Raw genomic sequence first — 26,881 nt, forward strand, 5'->3', positions numbered from 1 at the left:
ACACCAGATCTTCACTCTGACCACTAAAGGAAACCAGCCAGATATAAGATTCCCATTCCCTCCAGCCCAGTAAGCCAGTTTGGCAATTTTTGAAACTGTGACATGATGCCATGTGCAGAAGAGGAATCATAACAGAATATTATTGGGCATTCACTAATACGCTTCATCAGTTTCTACATTAGTAGACCCAGAGAAAGCCCACTGCAACTGGGGTCAAAATGTTGGTTTTATCCATATAATGACAGCTATTTTATAACATGATGTCCCTCTACACCCAGAAAGCTTTTATATTAATTTACAATAATATTTAATATATTACATATTATGTAAACTTTACAGAGTAGGAGCATTCCCCGTAATTTGTCGAAAAGCACAATGTAAACTTTTATAACAACTTCTTGTCCTAGGCACTGTTTATCCTTCAGTCCACTTTATACTACATATGGTAGATAATAAGCTTGTACTAATGAAGTGTAACATTTCTATCATTTCCATCAACTGCAAATCCATTAACAAAATTTGTATGATCTTGGGACATTACGTAGTTTCCTTGAGTTGAATGTGAAGTTAAGATTTTGGTTTGCAAATGGTATGGTGCTAATACCAGAAACACTGGAACTCTATGTTCACTCCTAAAATTTGACAAATGCAAAACTACAATATTCAGTTGTACTTATTATGGGGTCCAAATTATAACTATATCTCCATTCTGGAGGATTCTGCACAGTAAATGGCAACCACTGTATAGTGGATGACAGAGGGTTGGCCTGTTACGTATCAGTGGTGCTCATGACCGTTCTTGCCCCCATTAGTAAATGGAATTAGATAAATGTGTGTTTCTGTACATGGTGAGTATAGTTTTTTTCTACTTTCATATTTGTCTGTTGACAGAACTTGAAATTTCACTTCCTCAAGATAAGTAGTCATCAGCCATTCAACTTACTTGTGAAAAATAAATGTTCATACCTTTTACCAAATGAGCATCTTAGCAAAACAATGTTTCCTTCAGTGTGTTAGTTCATACAGTACTTTTGTTTCTCTTATAGGAGTGTTTGGTTGATGAAGATGGCTGCTTTATGTCTAAAATTGGGCCAGAGCTTGAAGGTTTACCTGTGTTGTCTGCAGGCAATGAAAAAGTGTTGGTATTGTTGCAGAATGATATTTTGCATCAAGAAAAGTATACACATAGTTATCCCTATGACTGGAGGACAAAGCAGCCAGTTATAATCAGAGCTAGCAAGCAATGGTTTATTGACACTGATGCAATTAAACAAACAGCAATTGTAAGTCTTAGAACAAAACATTTTTTATACTTCTTTGTATCACATTAAATGTTTTACACAGTCTCTGATTGATGTTATTAAATATTAGAACAAACTCAGAGCTGTTAACATATTGCCAGAAAAATTCAGTGGAAGTGGTCAGCTAATATCGCTGCTGGACAGGCGACCGTACTGGTGTATCTCAAGGCAGAGAGTTTGGGGTGTACCGATCCCAGTTCTTTACCGACATTCAAATCAGGAAATCTTGGTAACCAGGTAGAGCCTAAAATTTTTTTGTGTTATATGTCAGTTGAACATGTTCATTATACATGACCTAATAATTAGTTTGTAATATTATTATACAATAATTTTTAGACCACTGATCGATCACTTCTGTAATCTTTTGGAAGAACATGGTCCAGATTTCTGGTGGACACTGCCTACTGAGAAACTTGTTGAAGGTTGTGTCTCAGATGTAGATGTACAAGACATAGAAAAAAGTCAGGTGTGTAACATATAATACTGCACTTCATTAGCACAGTTTATCTTTTTTTGATACATTTAATATTTTCTTTTTCTGTTTTAGGACATCTTGGACATCTGGTTTGATAGTGGAATATCATGGTCTTCTGTTTTGGATCAAAAAGTGGCTGACTTATATTTGGAAGGTGTAGACCAAATCACTGGTTGGTTCCAGTCTTCACTAATGACATCAGTTGCACTGCGTGAGGAGCCTCCCTATCGGTTAGTGAAATAAAGTGCTCACTCTGTTTCCTGACACATAAACATTGCTCTTTGTTCAAGTTTATCAGTACTAATAATGAAACTGTGGAACCATCGCATCTGTCTGTTTGAACATGCTAGTCTCCAAAAACTACTAGCTGAATTTTCATGGGGCTTTCACGGGTAACTTGAGTATAGCTCCAGGCAATGTATAGGCTTTATTTCATCAAAACTGGAACTTGCAAAAGAAATATACCATAATTTAAAGTTCTATGTAAAATCATCTGCTTAGCTTAGTAATTTGGATTCTTAATTGTAACAGCCGGCCGAAGTGGCCGTGCGGTTAAAGGCGCTGCAGTCTGGAACCGCAAGACCGCTACGGTCGCAGGTTCGAATCCTGCCTCGGGCATGGATGTTTGTGATGTCCTTAGGTTAGTTAGGTTTAACTAGTTCTAAGTTCTAGGGGACTAATGACCTCAGCAGTTGAGTCCCATAGTGCTCAGAGCCATTTCTTAATTGTAACAGTATAATACACGAAAGAACCAGTAGGTGATGCTGTTTGTTTTGTAGTACACCAAAGAACCAGTAGATGTTGCTCTTAGGTTTTATTTATTTATTATTATTATTTTTTTTTTAACTCAGTGTGAAGACGCAAAGTAGACCTAGCTATGTTTATAGTAATGTGCATTTTACCTTGTATACACGTTCCTGTAGAAAAGTTAGTAATGATGAAAAAATTCATGTATGGATGAAAGGACTTGGTGTACTTGCTGAAACTGTAGCTCTAACTGGAGATATTACTTTGTATTATAATTATTAATAAAGGGTGATCCTTGACTCCTGTAACCACTAATCGTACATCGCGAACCGGGGGCTCAAGGATGCAACAGTTTAAAAAAATTACCAAGCATAGTGCCGCACTGCTTGCTGAGTGCCTAGCGAGTCGGTGATGCAATGTTCCCGATTTGGCTCGGTGCCACATGGTCTGGACGCACCAGCGGTGCGCGCTGCTAGAGCTACTACAGTGCGCATCCGGGATAACACTCCGGCTGGTGCACGCTAAGAAAAAAAATAGATTGCTTAAGTTTGCTTTGTGACTTGGGTGCCAACTCATGACATTTTGATTTAGTGTTGTTTGTGAAAAAAAATGTGTAGAGAACAGTTTAGTCTTGCTGAATACACAAGAAAGGCTGAAAAACTGGGGACAGTGCAGTCTCAATAATCCATTGAAGATCATGAGGTGAGACTTACAGCAGCTCGAGAACTTCAAGCTGTAACTCGCTATTTAGAAACTCCTTCCAATAGCAGGGCACAACGTAACTTTAATCAAGAGCATCATGAATTATCTCACCCATCAGAAAGAATACTTACCGTACAGCGGAGGTGCTGAGTTGCAGATAGGCGCGTGCGCACACACACACACACACACACACACACACACACACACACACACCTGCAGTCTCGGCAACTGAAACCACACTGGGAGCAGCAGCCCCAGTGTGTGATGAGAGCGGCGACTGGGTGGGGTAAGGAGGAGGCTGGGGTGGGGAGGGGGAGGGATAGTATGGTGGGGATGGCAGACAGTGAAGTGCTGCAGGTTAGATGGAGGGCAGGGGAGAGGTGGGGGGGGGGGGGGGGGGGGAAGTAGTGGAAAAGTAGAGACATAGAAAGCCTAGGTGTGATGGTGGAATGATGGCTGTGTAGTGCTGGAGGGAACAGAAAAGGGGCTGGAGGGCTGAATGGGTGAGGACAGTGACTAATGAAGGTTGAGGCCAGGAGGGTTGCGGGAACATAGGAAAGGGAAAGTTCCCACCTGCACAATTCAGAAAAGCTGGTGTTGGTGGGAAGAATGAATATGGCACAGGCTGTGAAGCAGTCATTGAAATGAAGAATACCATGTTTGGCAGTGTGTTCAGCAACAGGGTGGTCCACTTGTTTCTTGCCCACAGTTTGTCAATGGCCATTCACGAGGACAGACAGCTTGTGGGTTGTCATGCCTACATAGAATGCAGCACAGTAGTTGCAGCTTAGTTTGTAGATCACATGAATGGTTTCACAGGTCGCCCTGCCCTTGATGGGATAGGTGATGTTAGTGACCGAATTGGAGCAGGTGGTGGTGGGAGGATGTATGGGACAGGTCTTGCGTCTAGGTCTATTACAGGGGTATGAGCCATGATGTAAGGGACTGGGAGCAGGGCTTGTGGAATGATGGACGAGTATATTGTGTAGGTTTGGTGGACGGTGGAATACCACTGTGGGAGGGGTGGGAAGGATAGTGGGCAGGATATTTCTCATTTTGGGGCATGTCAAGAGGTAATCAAAAACCTGGAGGGGAATGTAAGCAGTTGCTCCAGTCCTGGGTGGTACTGAGTTACGAGAGGAATGCTCCTCTGTGGCTGGACGGTGGAACTGTGGGATGTGGTGTGAGACCAGAAAGATAAGGTGTGGGAGATTTGTTTTTGTATAGGGTTGGGAGTATAGTTATAATCAGTGAAGGCTTCAGTGAGACCCTCAGTTTATTTTGAGAGGGACTGCAGATGCGATGACCACGGGTGGCTAGGATGTACAGAAGGGGCTTCCTGGTATGGAAGGGGTAGCAGCTGTCAGACTGGAGGTATTGCTGGTGGTTAGTAGGTTGATATGGATGGAGGTACTGATGCAGTCATCTGTGGGGTGGAGGTGAACATCTAGGAAGGTGGCTTGTTGGGTTGAGTAGGACCAGGTGAAGCAAGTGGGAATGAAGTTGTTGAGGTTCTGGAGGATTGTGGATAGGGTGTCCTCACCTTTGATCCAGATAGAAAAGATGTCATCAGTGAATCTGAACCAGGTGAGGTGTTTAGGATTCTGGGTTTCTAGCTAGGATTCTTCTAGATGGCCCATGAATAGGTTGGCATAGGATGGTGCCCTGGTGGGTGCCCATGGCCCTACCCAGCATTTATTTGTAGGTAATGCCTTCAAAGGAGAAGTAATTGTAGTGAGGATGTAGTTGGTCATGGCAACTAGGAAGGAGGTTGTTGATTTGGAATCTACCGGCACTGGGAAAGTTAATGTTCAGTAGTGGTAAGGCCATGGCCATTAGGAATGTTAGTAAACAGGGAAGTGGTGTCAATAGTGATGAGCAGGGCACTGTGTGGTAAAGGCACAGGAATTGTGGTTAGTTGGTGGAGGAAATGGTTGGTATCTTTTTCATAGAAGGTTAGGTTCCGAGTAATATGTCGAAGGTGTTGGTCTACAAGAGCAGAGATTCTCTCAGTGGGGGCACAGTAACTGGCCACAGTGGGGCATCCTGGGTGATTAGGTTTATGGACTTTGGGAAGCATGAAGAAGGAAGGAGTGCGGGGAGTGGTAGGGGTGAGCAGAGAGATGGACTCTGGGGAGAGGTTCTGGGATGGGCCTATGGATTTGAGTAGTGACTGGAGATCCTGCTGGATTACTGGAATGGGGTCACTGTGGCAAGGTTTGTAGGTGGAAGTACCTGACACCTGGCGGAGTCTTTCCACCAGGTAATCCTTGCAGTTCAAAACAACAGTGGTGGAACCTGTGTCCGCAGGAAGGATTATAAGGTCGGGATCAGTTTTTTAGATGGTGGATTGCGGTTCTTTCTGCAGACATAGTGTAGTTTGCATGTTGAGGGATTTGGGGAATGATGGTGAGGCAAGGTTCGAGGTTAAGAAATTCTGAAAAGTTAACAGAGAGTGGTTTGGGGGCAGTCTGGGTGGATCACAATTGGATGGAGGAGTGAACTGAGTTCCAGCCTGGATTTTCCATTGTTTGATCTTCAGAATACTTCAGCCACAAGGCTTAATGTTTTTTCCCTCTTGTACTTTTCTCCAGCGTAACACCATAGAAGCAGAAATTCTGATGAAAAGTGGCACAGGCGAGTGAGTTTTTATACCAGAAACTATTCTTATTCCTAACAATTCACCATTTTACTTTAAATGTGTACAGTTCCTGGTGAGCTTATGTTATACCATAAACTAAGCACAAGGCCAGACACTGCATGTTTTTGGTGTGGAACTTAGTGTCAGCTGGTTTTCCTACTGCCATTTCTCCTGTGTTAGTGAACCAACCAAGATCTTTGTTCATGTCCTAAATCATACAACTTCAAACATTGTACTGACAAGCTTTATAAGTAAAAAATAAACTACACGTGTACGAAGCGTCAGGCACAGCTTTAAATATATGCCTGGGCAATGCCAGGTTTCTCAGCTGGTGAGTTAATAATTTCATAACAGGTTCTTGGGAGTCTTCCATAAAGGAGATATTTTTAAATGAAAATAACAGTTTGTGTCAAAATTATAAATTTAATTGTGGTTTACATACATACACACACACACACACACACACACACACACACACACAAGGTTAATCGTTAATCTTATTGTAGCCACAAGTAGCTTTGTATGTGTGGTGTTTTGCTTTTTCTTCCAGTACTTCAATTATATGACAAGTGATTACATTTATTCCTTCTGATATGATTGTTGCTCAATAAGGTACATGATCCGTTCACCAAATTTTTATTTTACTTTCATATCATACATGAAACTAGTGTTAGTAAGAAATATTACAGGGTTTCATTAAGCAAAGAGGTCATTCTCTGTTATAGAACAGATTACATTATAATTATCTGTAGAATTTAGACAATCAAAATCTAATTGTTAAAGGCTGAAAAAAATATTGAAATGTACCTTTGTTTTGTAATTCACAGGGCTATATTTGTTCATGGATTTGCAGTTGATGGAAATGGTCGAAAAATGTCAAAGTCATTGGGAAATGTTGTAGATCCTGTTGACATTACTGAAGGCAGCAAGCACATACCAGCTTATGGGACTGATGTTCTCAGGTATTAGATCATATCAACTGAAACAATGAATCAAAACTAAAAATTAAGTGCAGCACATGCCTTAAGGTCAGTGGCCGGATTTTGAAGATTACTGTAGTTTGATAAGTGATGGTGCCAATATTGGAAATACAATGAGTGTTCAAGAAGTATTGCAACAAATTTTTTTTTTTTTTTTTTTTTTCTGAAAGCAGGTCAGTTTTATTCAGGATTCCAATACACAGTATTATTCCCCACTCCTTTGGCTACAAAACTCTAGTTCTTGATATAATCTCCATTAAGTGCACACTATCTTACTGCAAAGGGCTGTATGGCCACTTGTTATTACTCTACTGGTTGAGTTCAAAGCCAGTGTCATATTTCATCAGTTATGTCCCCAAAATCCATGTACTGCTTCTCGTGGAATGCATCCTTCACTCGGCCAAACAGATGTTTGTCAGAAGGTACAAGATCTGGGCTGTAGGATGGATGAGTAAGAACATTCGAATGAAGTATTGTGAGCTCCTCTCAAGTGCACAGACTTATGTGAGGCCTTGCATTGTCACGGAGAAGGAAAAGTTTGTTTGCATTTTTGTGACAACAAACACGCTGAAGTCATTATTTCAATTTCCTAATGGTATCAGAATACACTTCAGAGTTGATTGTTGCCCAGTGAGGGAGGACATCTAACAGAATAACCCTTCGGAGTCCCAGAAGACTGCTACAATGACTTTACTATCTAAGGGTGCGACCTTGAACTGTTTCTTTGGAGGAGAGGTGGTGTGATACCACTTCATGGATTGCTATTTTATTTCCAGTTCGAAGTGATGAACTCATGTTTTAAAACCGGTCATGACGTTTGACAAAAAATTGTTATGATCGTCCTCATAATGTGCAAGCAATTCTGCACAGATGGTCCTTTGTTGTTCTTTATGGTCTTCTGTTAGGCGGCGAGGAACTCAGTGGGCACACACCTTTGAACAACTCAACAGGTGGATGAGTGTTTCAGCACTACCAACAGAGACATCCAGTTGAGCAGTTTGGTGTTTCGTTGTGATCTGTTGATCACTTCGAACAAATCTGTCCACACACAGCTGTGTACAGCTGGACGAGACACGGGAGATCGGACAGATTTGTGTGATGATAAGATACCTCACCTAAGACTCACCATGCTTTTGTTTGCTGCAGGAGGTCACAGCAGTCATTCTGCAAGTGTGTATGAATGTCTGTGATGCTCTGTTTTTCTGCCAATAGAAACTAAGGACAGTTCTTTGCTTGGAATGCACCTCTGTTACAGATGCCATTTTGGAGGCTAGTTTTAGTGCCACCACCAATCAGAACTTAATGAAACTATAGTGGCTGAAATGGGAATATTCCACCCTGTCTTGCAACAAATTCCACATTTTTTCAATTTAAGTTGTCCAAGAAAATAATGTGTTGCAATACTTATTGAACACCCCTTATATATTTCAGTCATCAGTGTAAAAAGGTGCACGATCAGCCTATAATTTTTTAGGCAGTGTATGGAAAAAAACTCTAAAGAAGTTCTAATTATGTTGAACTTACTGCTATTATTGTCATTTTGTGTAGATGCATTGTGTACAGACCACTAGTGCAGCAACTTTAAACCCATTGGAATAGTCTGTGGGGTGAGGATTATTGTTTAAACTGATTACACACATGTTATGAAAAGTCCTGGTGTAATGTAAATAATATAGAATTAAAGGTAACGACTTACGGAATAGTGGAGCATTAATTCGAATCAGTGCTTCAACTATTCAGTGATTTGTTACCTTTACTCCTAAATTATCTGCAGTACACATGTCATATTTAGATCTTTCTGTTGGAATTCAATTTCTGTTGTGATCCATTGTTCATACCACAAAATGATATTCTTCTCATTGCAACAGTGACGATGGACTTGATAGTACATTAACAGTTAATTGAGACCTCAAATAATTTTGGAGGGTTAAGAACTGTTGTTTCATACCTTGGACATTATCATAGGGAATTAAAAATGGGAAGGGTCTTTGGAGGGAACAATGCTACAATTGCTGGTGAATAATGAGCTTATTTCAGATTGATTGGACAATGTATAACAATATAAGATGGTTGGGAAGTCAGCAGTCATATTTGTATCATGCTGCTAATGAATTTCAGTTGTGTACCCAAATATCATACAGTATGTGGAAATTTATGCTAGTGCCTTGCCTGCTTTAAGTTTTAGTATCGTGTTCTGATCGCTCACAGCTTATGTATGAGAAGATAACACTTTTGCACTGCAAATTGTATTCATTTTGTGTTTTGAATTCTACGAATTGAATGAATTGCTTGTATTTAGAGCAATTGTAAGTAACTGACTGTGTCTTCCAAAATTAAAGATTTCAGAAATTTTAGTGCTCTGGTAATGGCTTTCTATTCGAAATGCAGTTTAATTACTTTATTGCGGAGATGCTGAGTCACAATTATTCTTACATTCCATCTTGGATTTTTTATTGTTTGAGTTTAATTACTTTGTAATACCATCTGTCTTGAGGAAGTGTCTCGTCATTCCCTTTTGGTTTGTCCTGTATTAGGAAAATTGTGATTTTCTTTTGAAAACATCCCTGAGTTTACATTAATTAATTGGCACCCACTTCTACACAAAGCTATGTACATCAGAGATAATTCTTATTCGAGTGTGTTTATGAAGGAACAGAACACATCCCTCTTCCAATCACTTTCTTAACAACCAAAGTGCACATTCATTTTTAGGCACTAGTAGCAGTTTGTTTTCTTACAAAAATGTTCCTGTGTAATCTTTCACAGATGGCATATTGCACAGTGTGCATATCTAGAAGGAGAGTACTCTGATATGAAATTATTTTGCCTTCCATTAAAAACATTCTGAGTGAACCTTGTATCCAGCAATTTGGTACCAGTTGAATGAATGTTTTTAAACTCTAAAAATTGATCAATTGGTCAGTATCAGTAATATGTGACACATTTTACAGTCTTATTTCACTTACTCATCATATTGATTTTATGTTGTGCAATAATTACATCTTTTTCCCCAAATACCGTACTTTCAATTACAGGTGGTGGGTTGCTTCGCATGGTACGCATCATGGTAACATAAGTATAAGCAACAATTTGTTGGACAGCTCTGCAGATTCTATCCAAAAAATACGCATTGTGCTGCGCTTTATCCTTGGGTCCATAAATGATTTCCAGAATAAGAGTGACACTGATGCTGTACATTTATACAACTTGGACAAGTACTTGCTCAATCTGCTCTTTGGTTTGGAAAAAGAGGTACTTGTTCCCAACTAAATCTTTTATTATGGAAGTTCAACTTTTGACTTAAGATCTGTTTATTCTTATACATTCAAGGATCATCTTGTTTTAGGTTGTGGCAATGTATGACACTTATCAGTTCAACCATGTTTGTAAACTCATGACAAACTTTGTCACCAACGATCTATCAGCACTATACTGTCATCTCATAAAAGACAGGTGAGTGGTGAAGTCATTTTCTTTGTTGTTTATTTTTATCTCAAACTAATGGTAGAGGCAATAATACAAATAATTTTCAGACTTTATTGCGAATCATCTAACTCTCCTAAGAGAAGAGCTTGTCAGTTGGTGCTGAGCCACATACTGGAAGGTGTTACACATATGATTGCCCCAGTTTTACCATTTCTTGCAGAGGAAGTTTATCTCCACCATCCCTGTTTTGTCGGTGAGTTCAGTGCCTAACTTTCTCTCTGTTTTCTTCTTGTTGTATTTTGTGATGCAACTTGTTGTTCAGTAATTTCTTCTTGTTGTATTTCGTGATGCAGGTTGTTGTTCAGTAGAGGCCATGGATTAGCATTATTTCTGTAGAGAGAAATTTCTCTGTGGGACAGTGCATTATTTACTTGAACTTTATCTTTTTTTGTTCTGCACGTTTGATGTAACTGATTGTTCATTGCCCCCCCCCCCCCCCCCCCTTTTAATGTAACATGCGCTTCTCAAGAAATTTGTTTGAAATAGATCAGCTGCAACTAAATTAGAATGTGTGTAAGGACAAATGGTCATAATTGTATATTCGTAATTCACAGTATTCAGTCATTCAGTTAGCTAAGGTGAACTAAAGTGGAGTGATTCCACAAACAGCATGAATATTGGTGTAATAAATGTCATAAAATTATGTTACGAAAAGGATAGGTTGCTACCAACACGTATAGAAGAGATGGAATCACAGACCGACACAATGAAAAGACTGCTAAACTTTTAAACTTTCAGACAAAAAAGTCTTCCTTTGGAAATGGGAAACACGCACACACACACACACACACACACACACACACACACACACACAAAATACTTTTTTGTCAGAAAGCTTAAATGTTTATCAGTCTTTTTCATTGTGCCTGTCTGCGACTTAATGCCACCTGTACGTGGTGAGATGCTGTGTATCCTTTCCATAATATTGTTAGGATTCCAACCTAGAATTGCATTGTTTCATAAAATTGTGTGGTAGTTTTGAAGTAATGCTGATGAATTTTCATTTGTTCTCTAGTTAAAAATGAGCTTCAGTTACAATATGGTATTAAAATGTATAACTGAGGCAGAAATACCACCTAATATTAAAAGGTGAAATAGCATGTCAAAAGACATAAAGATCACAAAAAACGCTTGTAGAAAGTAATCTCTTATCACCTGGTACACACAGAAAATCCAGAGTACATCTACAGTTTCATATCGCCCTACTTTGTCCTCCTCCTCCTCCTCCTCCTCCTCCTCCTCTTCCTCCTCCTCTTATTCCACCACCTCCTCTGCCCCCCACCCACTCCAGCCTCTTCTCCTATTCCGCCACCACTACCAGCACCACTTAAATCCAAAGAATTTCAACCACAATCTTCAGCAGAGGTGATTCTGCCATTTGCACAGTGGATTCATATGTGGGAGGATCATTTCTGGCAAATGCCATGTTCATTTGTTTGAAACAGGCACGGCCAAATTCATTGCTGATCTGAAATTGTACTCTGTCTCTAATGATCGTGTTATAGAAAGGATGTTAAACCATGATGTTCCTGTCTTCTTTCTTTCATCATCATATCCTGAATTGAGGAGTATTCTTTACAAGACTTTACCGGGGCTCCCAACCTATGATATTGCAGTTCGTCCATGTGCCACTTCTGCCCCTAGAACTGTGCACCATGAAGCTAAGTGCTTTTAATGGCCCAGGTGTATGACATACATACTGTTCCTGTCTATCTCTCCCTATACTGATTTATCTCATTAAATATAGAACTGAATATAATCGAGGGAAACAATCCCGTTGGGAAAAATATATCTAAAAACACAGATGATGTGACTTACCGAACGAAAGTGCTGGCAGGTCGATAGACACACAAACAAACACAAACATACGCATGAAATTCAAGCTTTCGCAACAAACTGTTGCCTCATCAGGAAAGAGGGAAGGAGAGGGAAAGACAAAAGGATGTGGGTTTTAAGGGAGAGGGTAAGGAGTCATTCCAATCCCAGGAGCGGAAAGACTTACCTTAGGGGGAAAAAAGGGGTATACACTCGCGCACACACACACACACATCCATCCGTACACACACAGACACAAGCAGACATGAAAATGTCTGCTTGTGTCTGTGTATGTGCGGATGGATGTGTGTGTGTGTGCGCGAGTGTATACCCCTTTTCCAGGACTGATATCTTGTTAGTAGCAATGTTGATAACAGGCAAAAGTCCTCAAGACTCTCAATTTCCAGAATGGATGAGCTGTCTGTATACATAATTAAGTTTTTACAGAAGCCTCAGAGCACGAGTCCTGCTCGCACCTGGCCGATATTTTTTATATCTTCAATTATTCATTTACATTCAGTCAGTTTATGAGGTTGCTTGTGTAATTTCACCACCTCCTCCACTGTGCCTTTCAACCCCTCCTTCTCCCTATTCTAGGCAACCTTCCATGAACTTCCTCTACCTTCCATTCCTGCCTTTCCAGACTTCAGAAGCCAAACTTCAGCTCATGCTAGTTTCGCTGAAGATCAGAGCATGTGTACATTTCTGCATTTAATCCTCCTGTTTTGAAGATAGCAGATGTCAAATGCATAAATAAGCAGTAATTTCCACCTTTTTTCGGCATCTCTACCCAAGGTCAGTAATGTGTGCCACTGAGCTGATGTTCAGCCTTGTGTTGGTTGTTGAAAGAAATGTTCATCACCAGTATTTAGCCAGCTGTGGGAAGAGGTTGCTACTTGCTCTTCATTTTACAGAAGATTCTGAGCAGTTTAAGGTTCATCATTCAATTCAATTTTACTGGTTTGTCTAGAATGAGTGCACTTCATCCAAAAAAGGTCAGAAGCACCATTTTTGAGAAAAATGGTTGGAGTAGCTGGTCTGAAGCACCGTATACATGTGAATAGGAATACTCTATGTTTGTGGGGTTGGTAAAAGGGGAAGGGGATGTACTTAATAACAGATGTAGGCTAACTGCTTTTTGTCTCATGTAGTTGTAGTTTTGAAATACTGAAGGGAGTTATGGGATAACTTAGTCATGACTAATGGTAAATATATTTACATACTTTTTGTGAGCTTCAAAATTTTCATCACCACATGTGCAGGAAAGTAATATCTTTTACAGTAGCTGTGTTTATTATGCAATAGCTGTTGTCTAGAACCAAGGTGGTTCATCTTGTATGTCTGCATTTGGAAGGATGTGTACATGTATCAATAGCTTCGGATAACTGATGAGGATTATTTGGAAATAAAATGTTGTTTTGGTATTAAGTCAATTCATATCTTACTAACTTGGAAGTATACAAAAATTGTCATAATTTTGAAACTATTTAATACAACCACGTGTAACTGTTGTAACTGAACAGATAAAGTTTTCGTGTGGTAAGACAAATGCCAATACCAATTTTCATCTACCAGATGAGGACTTTATGGGTATTTCTACAGTTGAATCACAGTCTCAGGTATAGAAATGCAGCTTACAAGAAAGAGAATGTTCTTGGAAAGTCTTCATAGCTTAGCACGTTAGTTTTTATGACCTCAAACTTTGGTTGTTGAAATTGTTTCCCTGGTGAAACACTGCCATACAAAATCTGTTATTTCTCATGATATGTGGAGGCCCAGTTGTTGACCCTATTTATTTATTTAATTTTATTTTTTCCCCACACCACCTGAAAAAATGATACAATGTTGATATTTGAATACTACAACATCCTATTTAAAATAAGCAAAAAGAACATGTCCATATGTAAGGGACCAATGACACTTTTTATGGACTGAATAGCAACTCCCTATGAATGCTCCACGTCTTACAATAAGTGATTCAGACAAACTACTTTTGCATCCTTTGAACACTTAGTTCTTTGCACCGTATGCATCTTTTGGAAATTGGGTGAGTGGTGTTCATAGGAGATCCAATGTGTGATCAACAGGCGTTTTCTAAGTGCTTTTTTCACCTTGTTTTAAGAGTAATTTGTGCCAGTACAATGCATACTCATGATAAACTTAAAAAAAAGGTAGCAGTTTTTTGGTTGATGCATTTTAGACAAAAGCTAACACTTTTCTCTAATGATGAGATGAAACAAAAAATCAGATTCATACAGAATATTGAAAGGCAAAAAATTTTTAAAAAATTATTATAATGATGTTTCATATGTACATTTGCAATCTGCAAGCCACCACATGGTGTGTGGCGGATTACATAGAAAACTGCTTACACAAAATTTTAGAGTGTTTAGAGGAGATAAAAAGAAACAATTTTCTGTGAAAAAATGTCACAGGTACATTGTTTTCTCATTAGGAGCCCTTGAAGTTTTGATGCTAGTCAGAGGTGGTTTTCCAACTGCTATGTGATGAATATTGTAGAGATGGTGCTAACCGTCTATGGATTTCTTTTTGTGGGAGGGAGGTGAAGTGTTTGGTGCACAAGACATCGGTATACACTCAAGAAGACCCCGTGGCCCATTTATCTGAAGCTGATCCATTATTTATTGCAACATCTGGTTGTTTTGAGCATTTTAGACAATCATTAGCACACAGATGCCAGTTGTGCTTTAATATAGATGGGCATCATCTCTAAAACAATACTCATCAAATGACAGTTTGAGCACTTTCTCTGATCATCACTGCATTCGGCAGGACGACGGTTCAATCCCACGTGTGGCCATCCTGATTTAGGTTTTCCGTGATTTCCCTAAATCGCTTCAGGCAAATACTGGGATGGTTCCTTTGAAAGGGCACGGCCGACTTCCGTCCCCATCCTTCCCTAGTCTGATGAGACCGATGACCTCGGAGTTTGGTCTCTTCCCCCAAATCAACCCAACCCTCTGGTCATCACTAGCATAAAACCTTCATATACCTCTAGCAGTGAAATGGAACACCTACGACATTTTTCTCACACAAAAATTTGTTTCTTTTTATCTAATCTAAACATTAAAATCTTGTATACATAGTTGTTTTACACTCTACATACTATACAGACACACTGTGTGTTATACTATTGTCGCATAAGAAGCTGAGTAGCACTGTGGTGTAGTGATTATGATACTAAACTGTTGCATGGAGGGTCATGGGTTCAAAACTCGCCTGGACTGTACGATTTTAATTTCCATACTCGGTTTGAGTGCATTCTAGGAGTATCCACAAATGTCAAGAATCATTCTACTGGAAGGTTCTGTAGCTGTATATATACTGTATGTGTTCTGGCCGGAGGCAGTTCACTCTGCGCTCCTGTATGTGCAAGTGCTGAATGAACCTTCTTCTACGTGACATTATTCTGGTGGACTCGCTGTGAGCCATATTCAACAGCCGCAGTCTATCGGAGACAGAAGAAGAAGAGGATGTTACGATGACAGCAAGTATGTGCCACCACATGAGACATCCATCCGGGTTCTCTGGTGACGATGGCCAAGATCTAAACAAATGGCTGAAGGTATATGAGCGTATAGCCAAATTCAACAAATGATGACACCGTGTGTTTGGCTAATGTATTCTTCTACTTGGAGGGCCATGCCAAGCAATGGTATGAAACAACGAGGAGAAGTTCACAAGCTGGGAAGTATTCCAGGCAGGACTGCGCAAGTATTTCGGCGACACACAATGGCAGAAGTGCAAGGCTGAAGATAAATTAAAATGCAGGGTACAGTGTCCAGAAGAAACTACAGCATCCTACATTCAAGACATCTTGGAGCTGTATAAAATAGTGGATCCTAGAATGAAGGAGGAAGATAAGTTTGCACATCTCGTGAAGGTTGTTGCCGAGGACATGTATCAAGCCCTCCCTACTCCTGAAGGAGGTTTTGACAGCAGACGACTTCAGAAAATGGTGCCAGTATTTCGAGACAATGTATCAAAAAAGAATTATGCAAGAAGTTTGAATGGCTTCCAAACTTCATATTGATGTCTGTGATGGAGGAAGCAACTGATTTCACAACTGTACTTCGTCAAATAGTGAGAGAGGAAGTTCAGAAGGCACTTGGATTGCACGGTGAGCAAAAACCCGAGGTGCTTCAAGAGGTCATAAGGGAGGAAGTGGAACAGACATTGAACCCAATCTCTCGTCCTTCATTTCCCTTTAAAACAGTGAAAAAGTTGAGACGCAGGCAGAATTACATTCCTACAATGCCGCATGAGGAACGTGTTTGAGCACCAAGGAAGATTGACGTCTGGAGGACCCAGGATAACCAGCCAATATGTTTCCACTGTGGACGATCGGGACATGTGGTGCGCTATTGTCGAGAAAGGCAGTGGATATTTGATGATGCCCTTGCCAGAAGACAGCAGACTGATATTATCCGACACCAAATCCGGGACGACGAAGGTGAACAAGTTGATGTGGGGGCAGGATGATGAAGGTCTCCATTGCCGCAAGCTAGCTGCTGGAGAGGACACTCCTCCACAAACTGATCTAGGTCTCCATCGCTGTTTAGAAGCTCCACCCAATGACCTAGCCGCCGCAACCTGGAAAACTAAAGGGTGCGACCTTCCTTGGAGGTGAGGCTGCTGAAGAGAAAACTCCTCCGCTTTCGTTCACTACAAAAATGATAGTGAACTACGTCAATATCCTCATGGATGGCCGACAAACCCAAGCTCTTGTGGACTTTGAAGCATCATATTCAGTCATTTCGGAGGAGTACCATCGCCAGTTGCTGAAAACCGTATTCGTCAACAACAAAACATCTCTCCTGAAGGTGGCTAATAGGAAATATGTAAAACCTACAGGAAGATGTACCATTCAAGTGGGTATAAGTGGCCATACATAGCCCTTAGAATTCATTGTCTTACAAGAGTGTAGTCATGACGTCATTCTCGGATGGGACTTATTGAAAACTTCTCAGGCAATTATAGATTGTGGTCGCACGAAGATTATGCTAGGCGAGATGAGATACTGTGAACAAGAAGATGCACATTTGAGTGTGTGGAGACTATGTGTGCTGAAAGAAGTGACCATTCCTGCATTCAGCACTAGAAAGGTAACTGTCACGAGTCGTGCCATGCATCAACCCATGGATCTTGTAGTGGAATATAAGAGAAGAATACCACTGAAGAATAACTTGGTCATCCCAGCCTCTGTCATCTCGTTTAAGAACGGATTTGGTGAATTGTGGATAGTTTACTGTCGCTGAGAACCGCAGATCCTTCCAAGACCTGTGTGCGTAGCAAATGCTGAGCTGTTAATTGAAGAACAGCTGAGTGTCGTAGGAACCTCCTGAGTCTGTGGGCGAAATTAGCACTACCACTATGAGACAAGATCTTCTAGCTCGACTATCACCAGATCTCACTGAGGAACAACGGAAGAAGCTACTTGCCATTTTTCAAGAGTTCTGTGAATGATTCAGTCCATAGGCGAAGAGCAAATTAGACAGATCAACGGTGAAGCACGGGATTAGCACTGGAGACCATCAATCAATAAGCAGGGAGCATACGTGTGTCAGCAATGGAACATCAAATAATTTGCGATGAGGTAGAGAAAATGATGAAGAATGACATCATTCAGCCTTCACAGAGCCCATGTTCATCACCAGTGGTCCTTGTCAAGAAGAAGGATGGCAGTTGGTGCTTTTGGGTTGATTACAGGAAGCTTGATAAGATAACTAAAAAGGATGTTTACCCTCTTCCACGAATTGATGATACACTAGATTGTCTAAAGGGGGCTAAGTTTTTCTCAACCATGGGCATGTACTCAGGATACTGACAAATTGAAGTAGATGAGGCTGATTGTGAGAAAACTGCATTCATCACCCCTGAGGGCCTGTATGGGTTTAAGGTAATGCCGTTTGGTTTGTGTAATGCACCAGCAACTTTTGAACGGATGATGGATAATCTTCTAAGGCACCTGAAGTGGACGATGTGTCTTCGTTATTTAGATGACATTATAGTGTTTTCAGAGACATTTGATGAACATATAAAAAGACTGAGGGCCTTTCTTAAGTGTCTCCAACAAGGTGGACTGAAACTTAATCCAAGAAAGTGTCTTGTGGAGCAAAAGAAATCAAAATACTTGGAAACCTTGTGTCAAACGAAGGTGTGTGGCCAGACCCAGAAAAGGTGAGATCTATAACAGAATTTCCTATTTCTAAAAGTATTAGAGATGTGAGAAGCTTCCTCCGATAGTGTTCTTATTACTGTTGTTTTATGAAAGACTTTTGTATCAAAGCCAGACCACTCCAAGAGTTATTAAAAGCTGATGCTAAATTTATCTGGGGTGGAGCTCAACAAGCTTCTTTTGGTGTGCTGCGAAAAGCTATGACGACTGACCCTGTACTTGGTCTGTATGATGAGAGAGCACCTACAGAACTACACACAGATGCCAGCGGGTATGGGATCGGTGCTGTTTGGGTGCAAATTTCGGTTGGAAAAGAGAAGGTTATAGCCTATGCTTCTAGGATACTTACAAAAGGTGTGAGAAAATACTCAACTACAGAAAGAGAATGTCTTGCTGTGATCTGGGCCATGTGCAAATTTCGACAGTATCTCTATGGAAAGTCATTCACAGTTTTTACAGACCATCATTCACTTTGTTGGTTGACAGGCCTTAAGGGTCCAGCAAGATGACTCACTATGTGGGCACTACGTCTTCAAGAGTATGACATTACAATATTGTACAAAAGTGGAAGAAAACACTAAGATGCCAACTGTCTCTCAAGAAACCCTGTGCAAGACCATCAAGACTTTGATGAAGATAGGGATTGTCTCGCTGCACTCCAGGATCTCTCTGCTGAGCAGAAGAAGGATGCCAAGATATCTCAAATTATGCTTGCCTTAAATTGGTCAGAGGATGTGAAAGGACAATTTAAGGTAGTTAATGAATTACTTTGCAAGAAAAACTTCGATCCGTTTGGAAAGAGGTGGCTCCCAGTGATTCCTAAACACATGCATTCACTGTGTGTCACACTGTCTAGAGTGTCAGAGGAGAAAGGCAGTTCCTCAGAAACTACCTGGCCAACTCATACTGGTTCCACCAGCCGAAACGCCTTTCCATTGTGTTGGGATTGACCTCCTCAGATGATTTCCAATGTCTGCTAGTGACAGTAGATGGAATATTGTTTGCACTGATTATCTGACATGCTATGCCATTACAAAAGTCGTGAAAACAGCCGAGGCATCCGGGGTAGCCAAATTCATCATGGAAGACATTGTATTAAAACATGGTGCCCCAAGGTCGTTAATTACGGATCGAAGGAAAGTTTTTCAATCGCATCTTGTGACAGAGATAAAGCATCGGTGGAACATTACTCATCACCGACGACTGCCTACCATCCGCAAACTAACGGGTTTACTGAACGCCTTAATAAGACCTTGGCCGACATGCTATCAGTGTTTGTCAATGTTGAGCAGAGCAACTGGGATGAGGTGCTACCATTCGTGACATTTGCCTACAACACCGCCAAACAAGACACCACAGGATTTACGCCATTTTTCCTCGTGCATGGGCGTGAGGCAACTATGAGGATGGACACTGTGATTCCGTTACAGCCTGATCACATGGACGACGACTACATCGGCCAGGTGTTAACCAGAGCTGAGGAAGCTTGGCAGTTAGCTCAACTCTGCATGCTGCAGACTCAAGAAAATGATTGCTGAAGGTATGACACGAGCCACCGTCCTGTTGTCTACCAGCCTGGTGACCTCGTTTGGATCTTCACTCCTGTTGAGAAGGTTGGTCTCTCTGAGAAGCTCCTCAGGTGCTACTTTGGACCTTACAAGGCTGTAAGACAAGTGTCGGATGTTCCTTATGAAGTTGAAGATTTCAATGCCGACACAAGACGACCGAAGGTCAGAGATACGGTCCATGTCCTCCGAATGAAGCCCTGTAAGGATCCTGCAACCCAGGGTAAATTCGAAGCTCCAGCGACAGGCAACAAGCGGAAAGGGGACAAAGGGCGTAGCGACAACAGAAGTTCTAAAAAGATCACCGCCAGGGTGAGAATCAGTCATCGGGAGTCGGAGTATGCAGGACTGATGACGTGTTCCCGGACTAGGAGGACGTGACATCGAGAAGCTGCTCTCTTAACAAGAGAGCAATGTCGCATGAGAAGCTGAGTAGCACCATGGTGTAGTGGTTATGATACTGAACTGTTGCATCAAGGGTTGTGAGTTCAAAACTTGCCTGGACTGTACAATTTTAATTTCTGTACTCAGTTTGAGTACATTCTAGGAGTATTCACAAATGTCAGGAATCTTTCCACTGGAATGTTCTGTAGCTGTATATATACTGTACGTGTTCTGGCCAGAGGCAGTTTGCTCCATGCTCTTGTATGTGTAAGTGCTGAATAAACCTTCTGCTATGTGACACTATATTATATGTTCTCAATTAACAACTGCCTTTTATTCATTAAATTTAATACATTTTTTGTTCACATCAGGTACAGGTGTTTTCCGATCTGGAGTCTGGAAGCCTCTAAAGGAGTGGGAGAAAGCTGACATTGACAATATAATGTCAGCAGCATTGAAATTGCGTGATTTACTTCACAAAACCTCAGAAGAATCCAATACTTTGAAATTAAATGTGAAAGTTTTTGCAGGAGATAAAACTTTGCAGATATTGAAGGTAATTTTGAATTTGATTATATGACTCATATTTGGAGATACCTCAATTGTTTTAAGAATAGTTCTTGGTTGTTAAACTAATGTAAAACAGATTTCGATGTACCTGCTGGATGGGAAGATGACTTCGGTAACATGTAGAAGGCACAGTTGCTGTTGATGTTTGTACTGTGATCTCTACTCCAGTCACGTCCATTGCAGTTTCATCTCAGTTCTAGTGCCCTCAATTGCTTTTTTTAAGTTGTTAATTTGCTTGTTCTTTTGCATACCATCTCTGTTAATTAAGATTTCACCTGAAGCACTGAGGTGTGATGTCTCAAGTTTTTCCCGCTTGATTACATGATGGTGTGCTTCAGCCAAGGTGTGGTTCAGCCATCGCGTGGTTCAGTCAAGTTGTTGTTTGCATTTTATCCACAATATTATTACAACTGATCTAGACATCTTTTTCAGGTGCTGTAAGTTTTGTGATATGTATACTCGCAGTTCTGAAGATGATGACTGCATTGATCATCAAAACATTTTGCATAATGTAAAACCAGTAACATGGCTGAGCACCCAGAAGCACACCACTTTAAAGTTAATTATATGGAGCAATGTGTAAGGATAGTTGCCACATTATCTAATATGCAAAACCAGGTTTCCATGCTGGTGGGTTGAGCTGATGTATGACATCTAAATTGAAATCACTTCACAAAACTGAAATCACTCCACAGTCTCCACTCCTTCATACATATGACAGCATCAGAACTTACCGTTGGAACAACCTTCATAGATCAGCATTGAATTATATGCAAGGTTAATTTGGTCTGTGATATGGAATCCAAGTAAAGAAAATAACATGTTGGTCAAATTTGCTAGCTATTACTGCAGAGGCTATTAGAAGTAATGTTGCTCTTCTGAAGACATTTTTCTAATTCTAATTAGCTGTTACAATAATTGTCCTTGCAGTGGGATCTTTTGGCCATTGTAGCGGCAGAGTCCCATTATGCCAGTAAACGTCCTAATTAAAGATAGCCAGAGCTGGTGTCAATTTAGTATTTGACATCTCCCTTGTTTATGCATAATGACAGCATTAGTTTTGTTGCCATCTTGACCTGTAGTTGGTGATCAGTTGAATACTTTGCAGTTGGACTATCTGTTGTTGTGTCACAGATTTGCTGAGGTACATAGTTTACCAGTTCCCAGGTTTGTTGCCAGGTTCCCAGGTTTGTTGCAAGTGAAAAAGTTAATTTTGTGTGACAATGCGGACAACAAAGCAGTCTGGACAGAATTTACAATGAACAGTTTTTGTGGGACACAGTGTGGAGACGGAGTGCTCGCTTGTTATTGGTGTTTCAACTGGCAGAATGTCAACCATCACTCCAGCACGATGAAAGTGCTTGACACAGAGGACAGGGGGAGGGGAGGGAAGGAGTAGCAATAAGTGCTTTTCCTGCTTACAGTTGTCAATGTTGGGGGAGAGCAGCTTTTTGTTTACATTCCATCTGCTGTACGGACTCATTGTTTAACTGCGCACTTTTACTTTACTCATCTATTGCCAGGAAGGAGGAGCCAACTGACAACTATGTTGTATGAATATAAACTGGATTCTGATGAGGATGATGAGTACTGTCACCCTGTGAGAGACATATATGACACTTTCTAATGTTACTACTTTCTCAGCAAATACAATTTCAAAACACTGAGCCTCATTATATATTTTTCGTGTTAGATGTTTGTGTATTTGACGTACTTACTACGGGAGAAATATGTGTCCTTTGCTTCAGGAGTCATATGCTTGTAGTATGAATGTAGGAATTTGTGCTTTTATTAGTTTTTGGTATTCCGCATCAAGTAGTAATGCTGGAGTGAGACATGTGATAGCCATGAAAATAATTTGTTGATGTGTGCAGGAAAAATTCTGGCTTTTGTTGCTTTACAGTAAAGGGATAGACTTGTTGATTTAATCTTGTTGCACTTAATTTGCAGTTGTTCCAGGAAGAAGGTCGAAGTGATTTTTCTGAGTTGACAGAACTACTGCAGGTATCAGCTGTGGAACTGATCAAGTCTAATAAGCAGCTATCAGATAATGAGTTTGAAATTGTATGTGAAACATCAGAACATCAACTATGTCCAAGGTGCCGACGTTATACCTCTAAACAAAAAGATGTGCTGTGCTCCCGCTGTGAGAAAATAGTATCAAAACAACCCCTAAAACAAGTTTTATGCAGCTAACAGTGTATTTATTTGTATTTTAATCAGTCTCATGAGTGATACAGTGTCTTTTTGTGTTCAGTGTGTTATGTAAGCAATTGTGTATTCACTATTTTCTCTTGGAAGAGTTATTCTTTTCTATAATTTGATGTTATTCTTTTTTTTTTAAAAAAAAAAAAAATCCTGTGTGTTGGTGATCTTGGTAGCAGAGAGGTTAAGTGTTGAACCACAAGTCCAGAGGCACAGTTTTTGATCCGTGATTGCCCATAGAATTTTGCCTGGTAGGTAATGTGACTATCACCTGCCATAATGCAATGTGAAGGTGTAGAGATATATCCCTTTATGATCTGGATTCCATGCTAAACTGCAAGTCCTCATTTGATGAGCTGGGTGAGTCAGGAGGACATGGAAGTGGAGAAAGAGAAGAGTATACCACCTGCAGTAATGTTTTAGTGTCAAAGGATGGCAGCATACAATCTTGGGTTAAGTGGGTGTTGGGAGATTATGACTCACTAGTGGCTAGACGTAGCTTGTATCTCATGCCCCTCGAGAAGTGTCCATGTGCAAACTTCACACCATATTGCAAGCATGAACTTGCTGCCCTCTTAGTTGCTTGTAGTTGCTGTGTGTATACTATTACATAACGTTTATGTGTCCCCTGTGCCAAGTGGAATATGGACTCCATGGGGGTTACGGAGATATTTTTAAAAAGCATGATCTTTGAAATAAAAGAAATTGTGCCAAAGAAAATAAAAAATGAAGGAGAAGGTATGCAGTTAGAGTAACAAAGGATTCAGTCAGGTGTCAGCTCTTCGGCAGCACGAAATTCAGATCTATGCCAGAGATTCATTTCGCGAATGTAGAATTGCTATTGGTCACACTATTGGTGTCTTTTCTGCTTTGGGGAAAATGAACGTTCTTGAACATTTTAAAATTATTCATGATGCTCATTCAGTGTACTAGGAAATATAATTTCAATCATTCACTGACTTAAGATCACGGAGAGAAGAAATTGAAATGGAGTGTAGTGTTTTGTACATCAGATTGAGGGGTGTTGGAAACACCAATAGTTCAAAAATTTAGTTTCCATTGTCAACATCCAGGCACTTATGCTCCAAATCTGCCAATAAATGGCACATGACAACATAGCAGGCATCAAAGTGGAGGAATTTATGGATGGAACATGTCATGCTTCCTTTCGGTCCAGAATGTGATTTGTGTCATTTGCTCCTCAAGGAGCAAGAGAAAAGAAACTGCTAGTAAAATTGTGCCTTTGTTTCAGTGGATGCAATATCGAAGAAAATCATAAATTAAATTTTCTGATAAGCTAGACAGCTATTTACAAAAAGACCTGTACTAATTGTAATGTTGTTGAACATTAGGACATTGGAGCAAGTGTATTTGCATGGGTAAACAAAGTGCAAGAAAGTAAACAATTATATGTTTCTTTTTTGTACGAACCACCAGAAGAAGACTTCCCTCTACTCTTTTGCATTAACCAAAATGGGCGATGTACAATGTAGCAAGCTGCAGAAGTATGCTGGTGATGCATGGGCATTATGCATTATGTAAATAATTATGTTTATGAACTTGTGGCTACATTCACTATAAAAGAGCTGAGACAAGGTTTCCCAAGTGCACTTTTTTATATTAAATAGGACATACCAGACAGCATTGCCTGTATCTTTGGAGAGAGTGCATCAGGAAAAAAATAAATAAAATTGTTGCAGACGTATTTATCTGTGACATGGCAGATTATTTTTATAGTGGATAGCATGCTGCCATGGGTGTGCCGGAAAAGATACTATTATGCAGTTGGCATGTAGATGCATGGAGGAAAAAATCTCTCAAAAGTCAAAACAAAAGAGAAGCAAATGGAAATGTATAAAGTAGTCCTAACACTAATGAAAGAAAAAGACCACAATGTGTTCTACAGTTGTCAGAAGATTTTATGTGAAGACACTGATACTTCAGAATTTGCACAATATTTCATAAATGTGTATAATAATTAGAAAGAAATATAGGCATACTGTTATTTTCTGCACGCTATTGGTGACACTAATATACACACAGAGCAAATGCATAAAACTATTAAATATGTTTATTTGCATGGCAGAAATGTAGGATGACTTGATAAAGCTTTTAATGCCATTATGACTTTCATGAGAGACAGTTTGTGAGTGCCTCATTACCATGCATAAAGGCAAGTAACATCTAAAGCAAAAGTATAAGTTCACAATGTTAACTACTCTGGTTTCTGAAATTAGTGACTCTTGGAAAGTTGTGGCTTCCTCAGAAGTGAAGAAGATATACACCATTTGGCAAGTGAAAGAGTCAAGTGAAATTAAGTACTGAGTAGATGGCATGCATTTACCAATACATATGCAGCTGTCCAGATTCAGCAAACAAGTATAACATGTGTAATATGCCGAATGAAAAAGAACAGTTCTGTTGAACATAGCATACCTGAAAGAGATGTCAATGATTTATTAGTGATGGGAATTGATGTAAGTTGTAAGAAAGAGGTATTGATACTCACAGAAACACTGAAGAGGCAGAACACTACATTACTCTTAACAGGAAGAAGAAACTAACACTTAATTGACACAGCTGTCTAAATTGAGAATAAAGACAGATTCTGAAGAGGAGTTAAAGCAATCAAAAAGAAACTAGGATGTTCAAATTTAATCTCTCAGCAATGCGGCAAAGCAGATGCAAGTGCTTACAGGCATTGATACTGGACCTGACAATTAGAAAATTATCTCCCAGAGGTTATGTTTAGTAAAGTAAACAAAGAAGAAGGTGCAGAACATAATTTTGATATTGTCTACTGAAGAAAACCTCCATCTACTGTAGTCTCTTGTAAAAAAAAATGGCAGCAATGATAGGATACAGATCAGAATAAACATTTGTCTTATGTAGATGGGATTGAATGATGTGGAATGAAATGTAGAATTACTTGTAAGTGATTATATGTTGTGAAAGTATTTAGTGTTTGATTTTTGTGAAACGAGTTGTGAACAAAAATGGAAATGTGCTGTCAGAAGATTTAGCTTCATTCATTCATTCATTTGTTCATTCACACATTGGAGGTAAATGCTGCTTTGCCCATGGTGAATTGAAACAGTAAGGTATGTTTGAATATGCATTTTCTCATATAAGTTTTCAAAATGTAAAATGGATGTTTTAGCAAGTAAATAGCAAGCCACATGCTCTTGTATTCAGTGCATTGTCTAAAGCTTCAAAAAGTATCAATGTGTAACACTTCCTTGCCTTAAATATGTAGACCACGTTCAGAGGTTGCCACAGCAAGATCAATTTTGAGGGTGATTAACGACAGAAGCACTGCAGTACAACTAGACTTTTTATTTTATTAAGACTTTTTCATGACACAATTTGTATCATGCCATTAAACAACTGCTTAAGAGTAAAGCAACTTTTCTATGAATATTTACAAGGCGAACTCTTGTAGAGAGATTCTAACTTTTATGTATTTATTTTCTCTTTTCTTTTTGTCTATTGTCTATATATAAGAGCAGACCAAATGTTGCATGTGAATTAGTATATATAAGAATAACAAAAAACAGTTAGTATAACTAAGCATTAGGGTGTTAAGGGGGGGAACATACAATATGTACTTAAAAGTAACAATAAATGTAAATAATTCAAAAATTTATTTCACCATTTGGCCATCTGGCTCACAGGTATGTTTATCCGGAATCCAGAAGGCACATACTACTGGTCTACTGCACTATTCTACACTGCTACACTGCACAACACTATTCTACTTGGTATCAGAACAAAACTAGATTTAATCGTTTGTTTGGGTAGTTTGGCTTGG

General features: G+C 39.8%; 1 protein-coding gene across 1 annotated transcript in view; it reads left to right on the plus strand.

Annotated features, from left to right (window-relative positions):
* LOC126480867 (isoleucine--tRNA ligase, mitochondrial) overlaps nucleotides 1–26,490 on the plus strand; it is a 106,419-nt gene extending 79,929 nt beyond the window's left edge. The window contains exons 8-17 of the mRNA XM_050104245.1: nucleotides 1,047–1,283; nucleotides 1,372–1,538; nucleotides 1,638–1,767; nucleotides 1,849–2,006; nucleotides 6,694–6,828; nucleotides 9,882–10,098; nucleotides 10,193–10,299; nucleotides 10,380–10,525; nucleotides 20,667–20,851; nucleotides 22,816–26,490. Coding sequence (XP_049960202.1) covers nucleotides 1,047–1,283; nucleotides 1,372–1,538; nucleotides 1,638–1,767; nucleotides 1,849–2,006; nucleotides 6,694–6,828; nucleotides 9,882–10,098; nucleotides 10,193–10,299; nucleotides 10,380–10,525; nucleotides 20,667–20,851; nucleotides 22,816–23,061 — 1,728 coding nt within the window. The 3' untranslated portion in view covers nucleotides 23,062–26,490. The remainder of the gene's footprint in view (nucleotides 1–1,046; nucleotides 1,284–1,371; nucleotides 1,539–1,637; nucleotides 1,768–1,848; nucleotides 2,007–6,693; nucleotides 6,829–9,881; nucleotides 10,099–10,192; nucleotides 10,300–10,379; nucleotides 10,526–20,666; nucleotides 20,852–22,815) is intronic.
* Nucleotides 26,491–26,881: the final 391 nt, after the last annotated feature.

The sequence above is a fragment of the Schistocerca serialis genome, chromosome 5, assembly GCF_023864345.2.
Source record: "Schistocerca serialis cubense isolate TAMUIC-IGC-003099 chromosome 5, iqSchSeri2.2, whole genome shotgun sequence".
Classification (NCBI taxonomy): Eukaryota; Metazoa; Arthropoda; class Insecta; order Orthoptera; family Acrididae; genus Schistocerca; species Schistocerca serialis.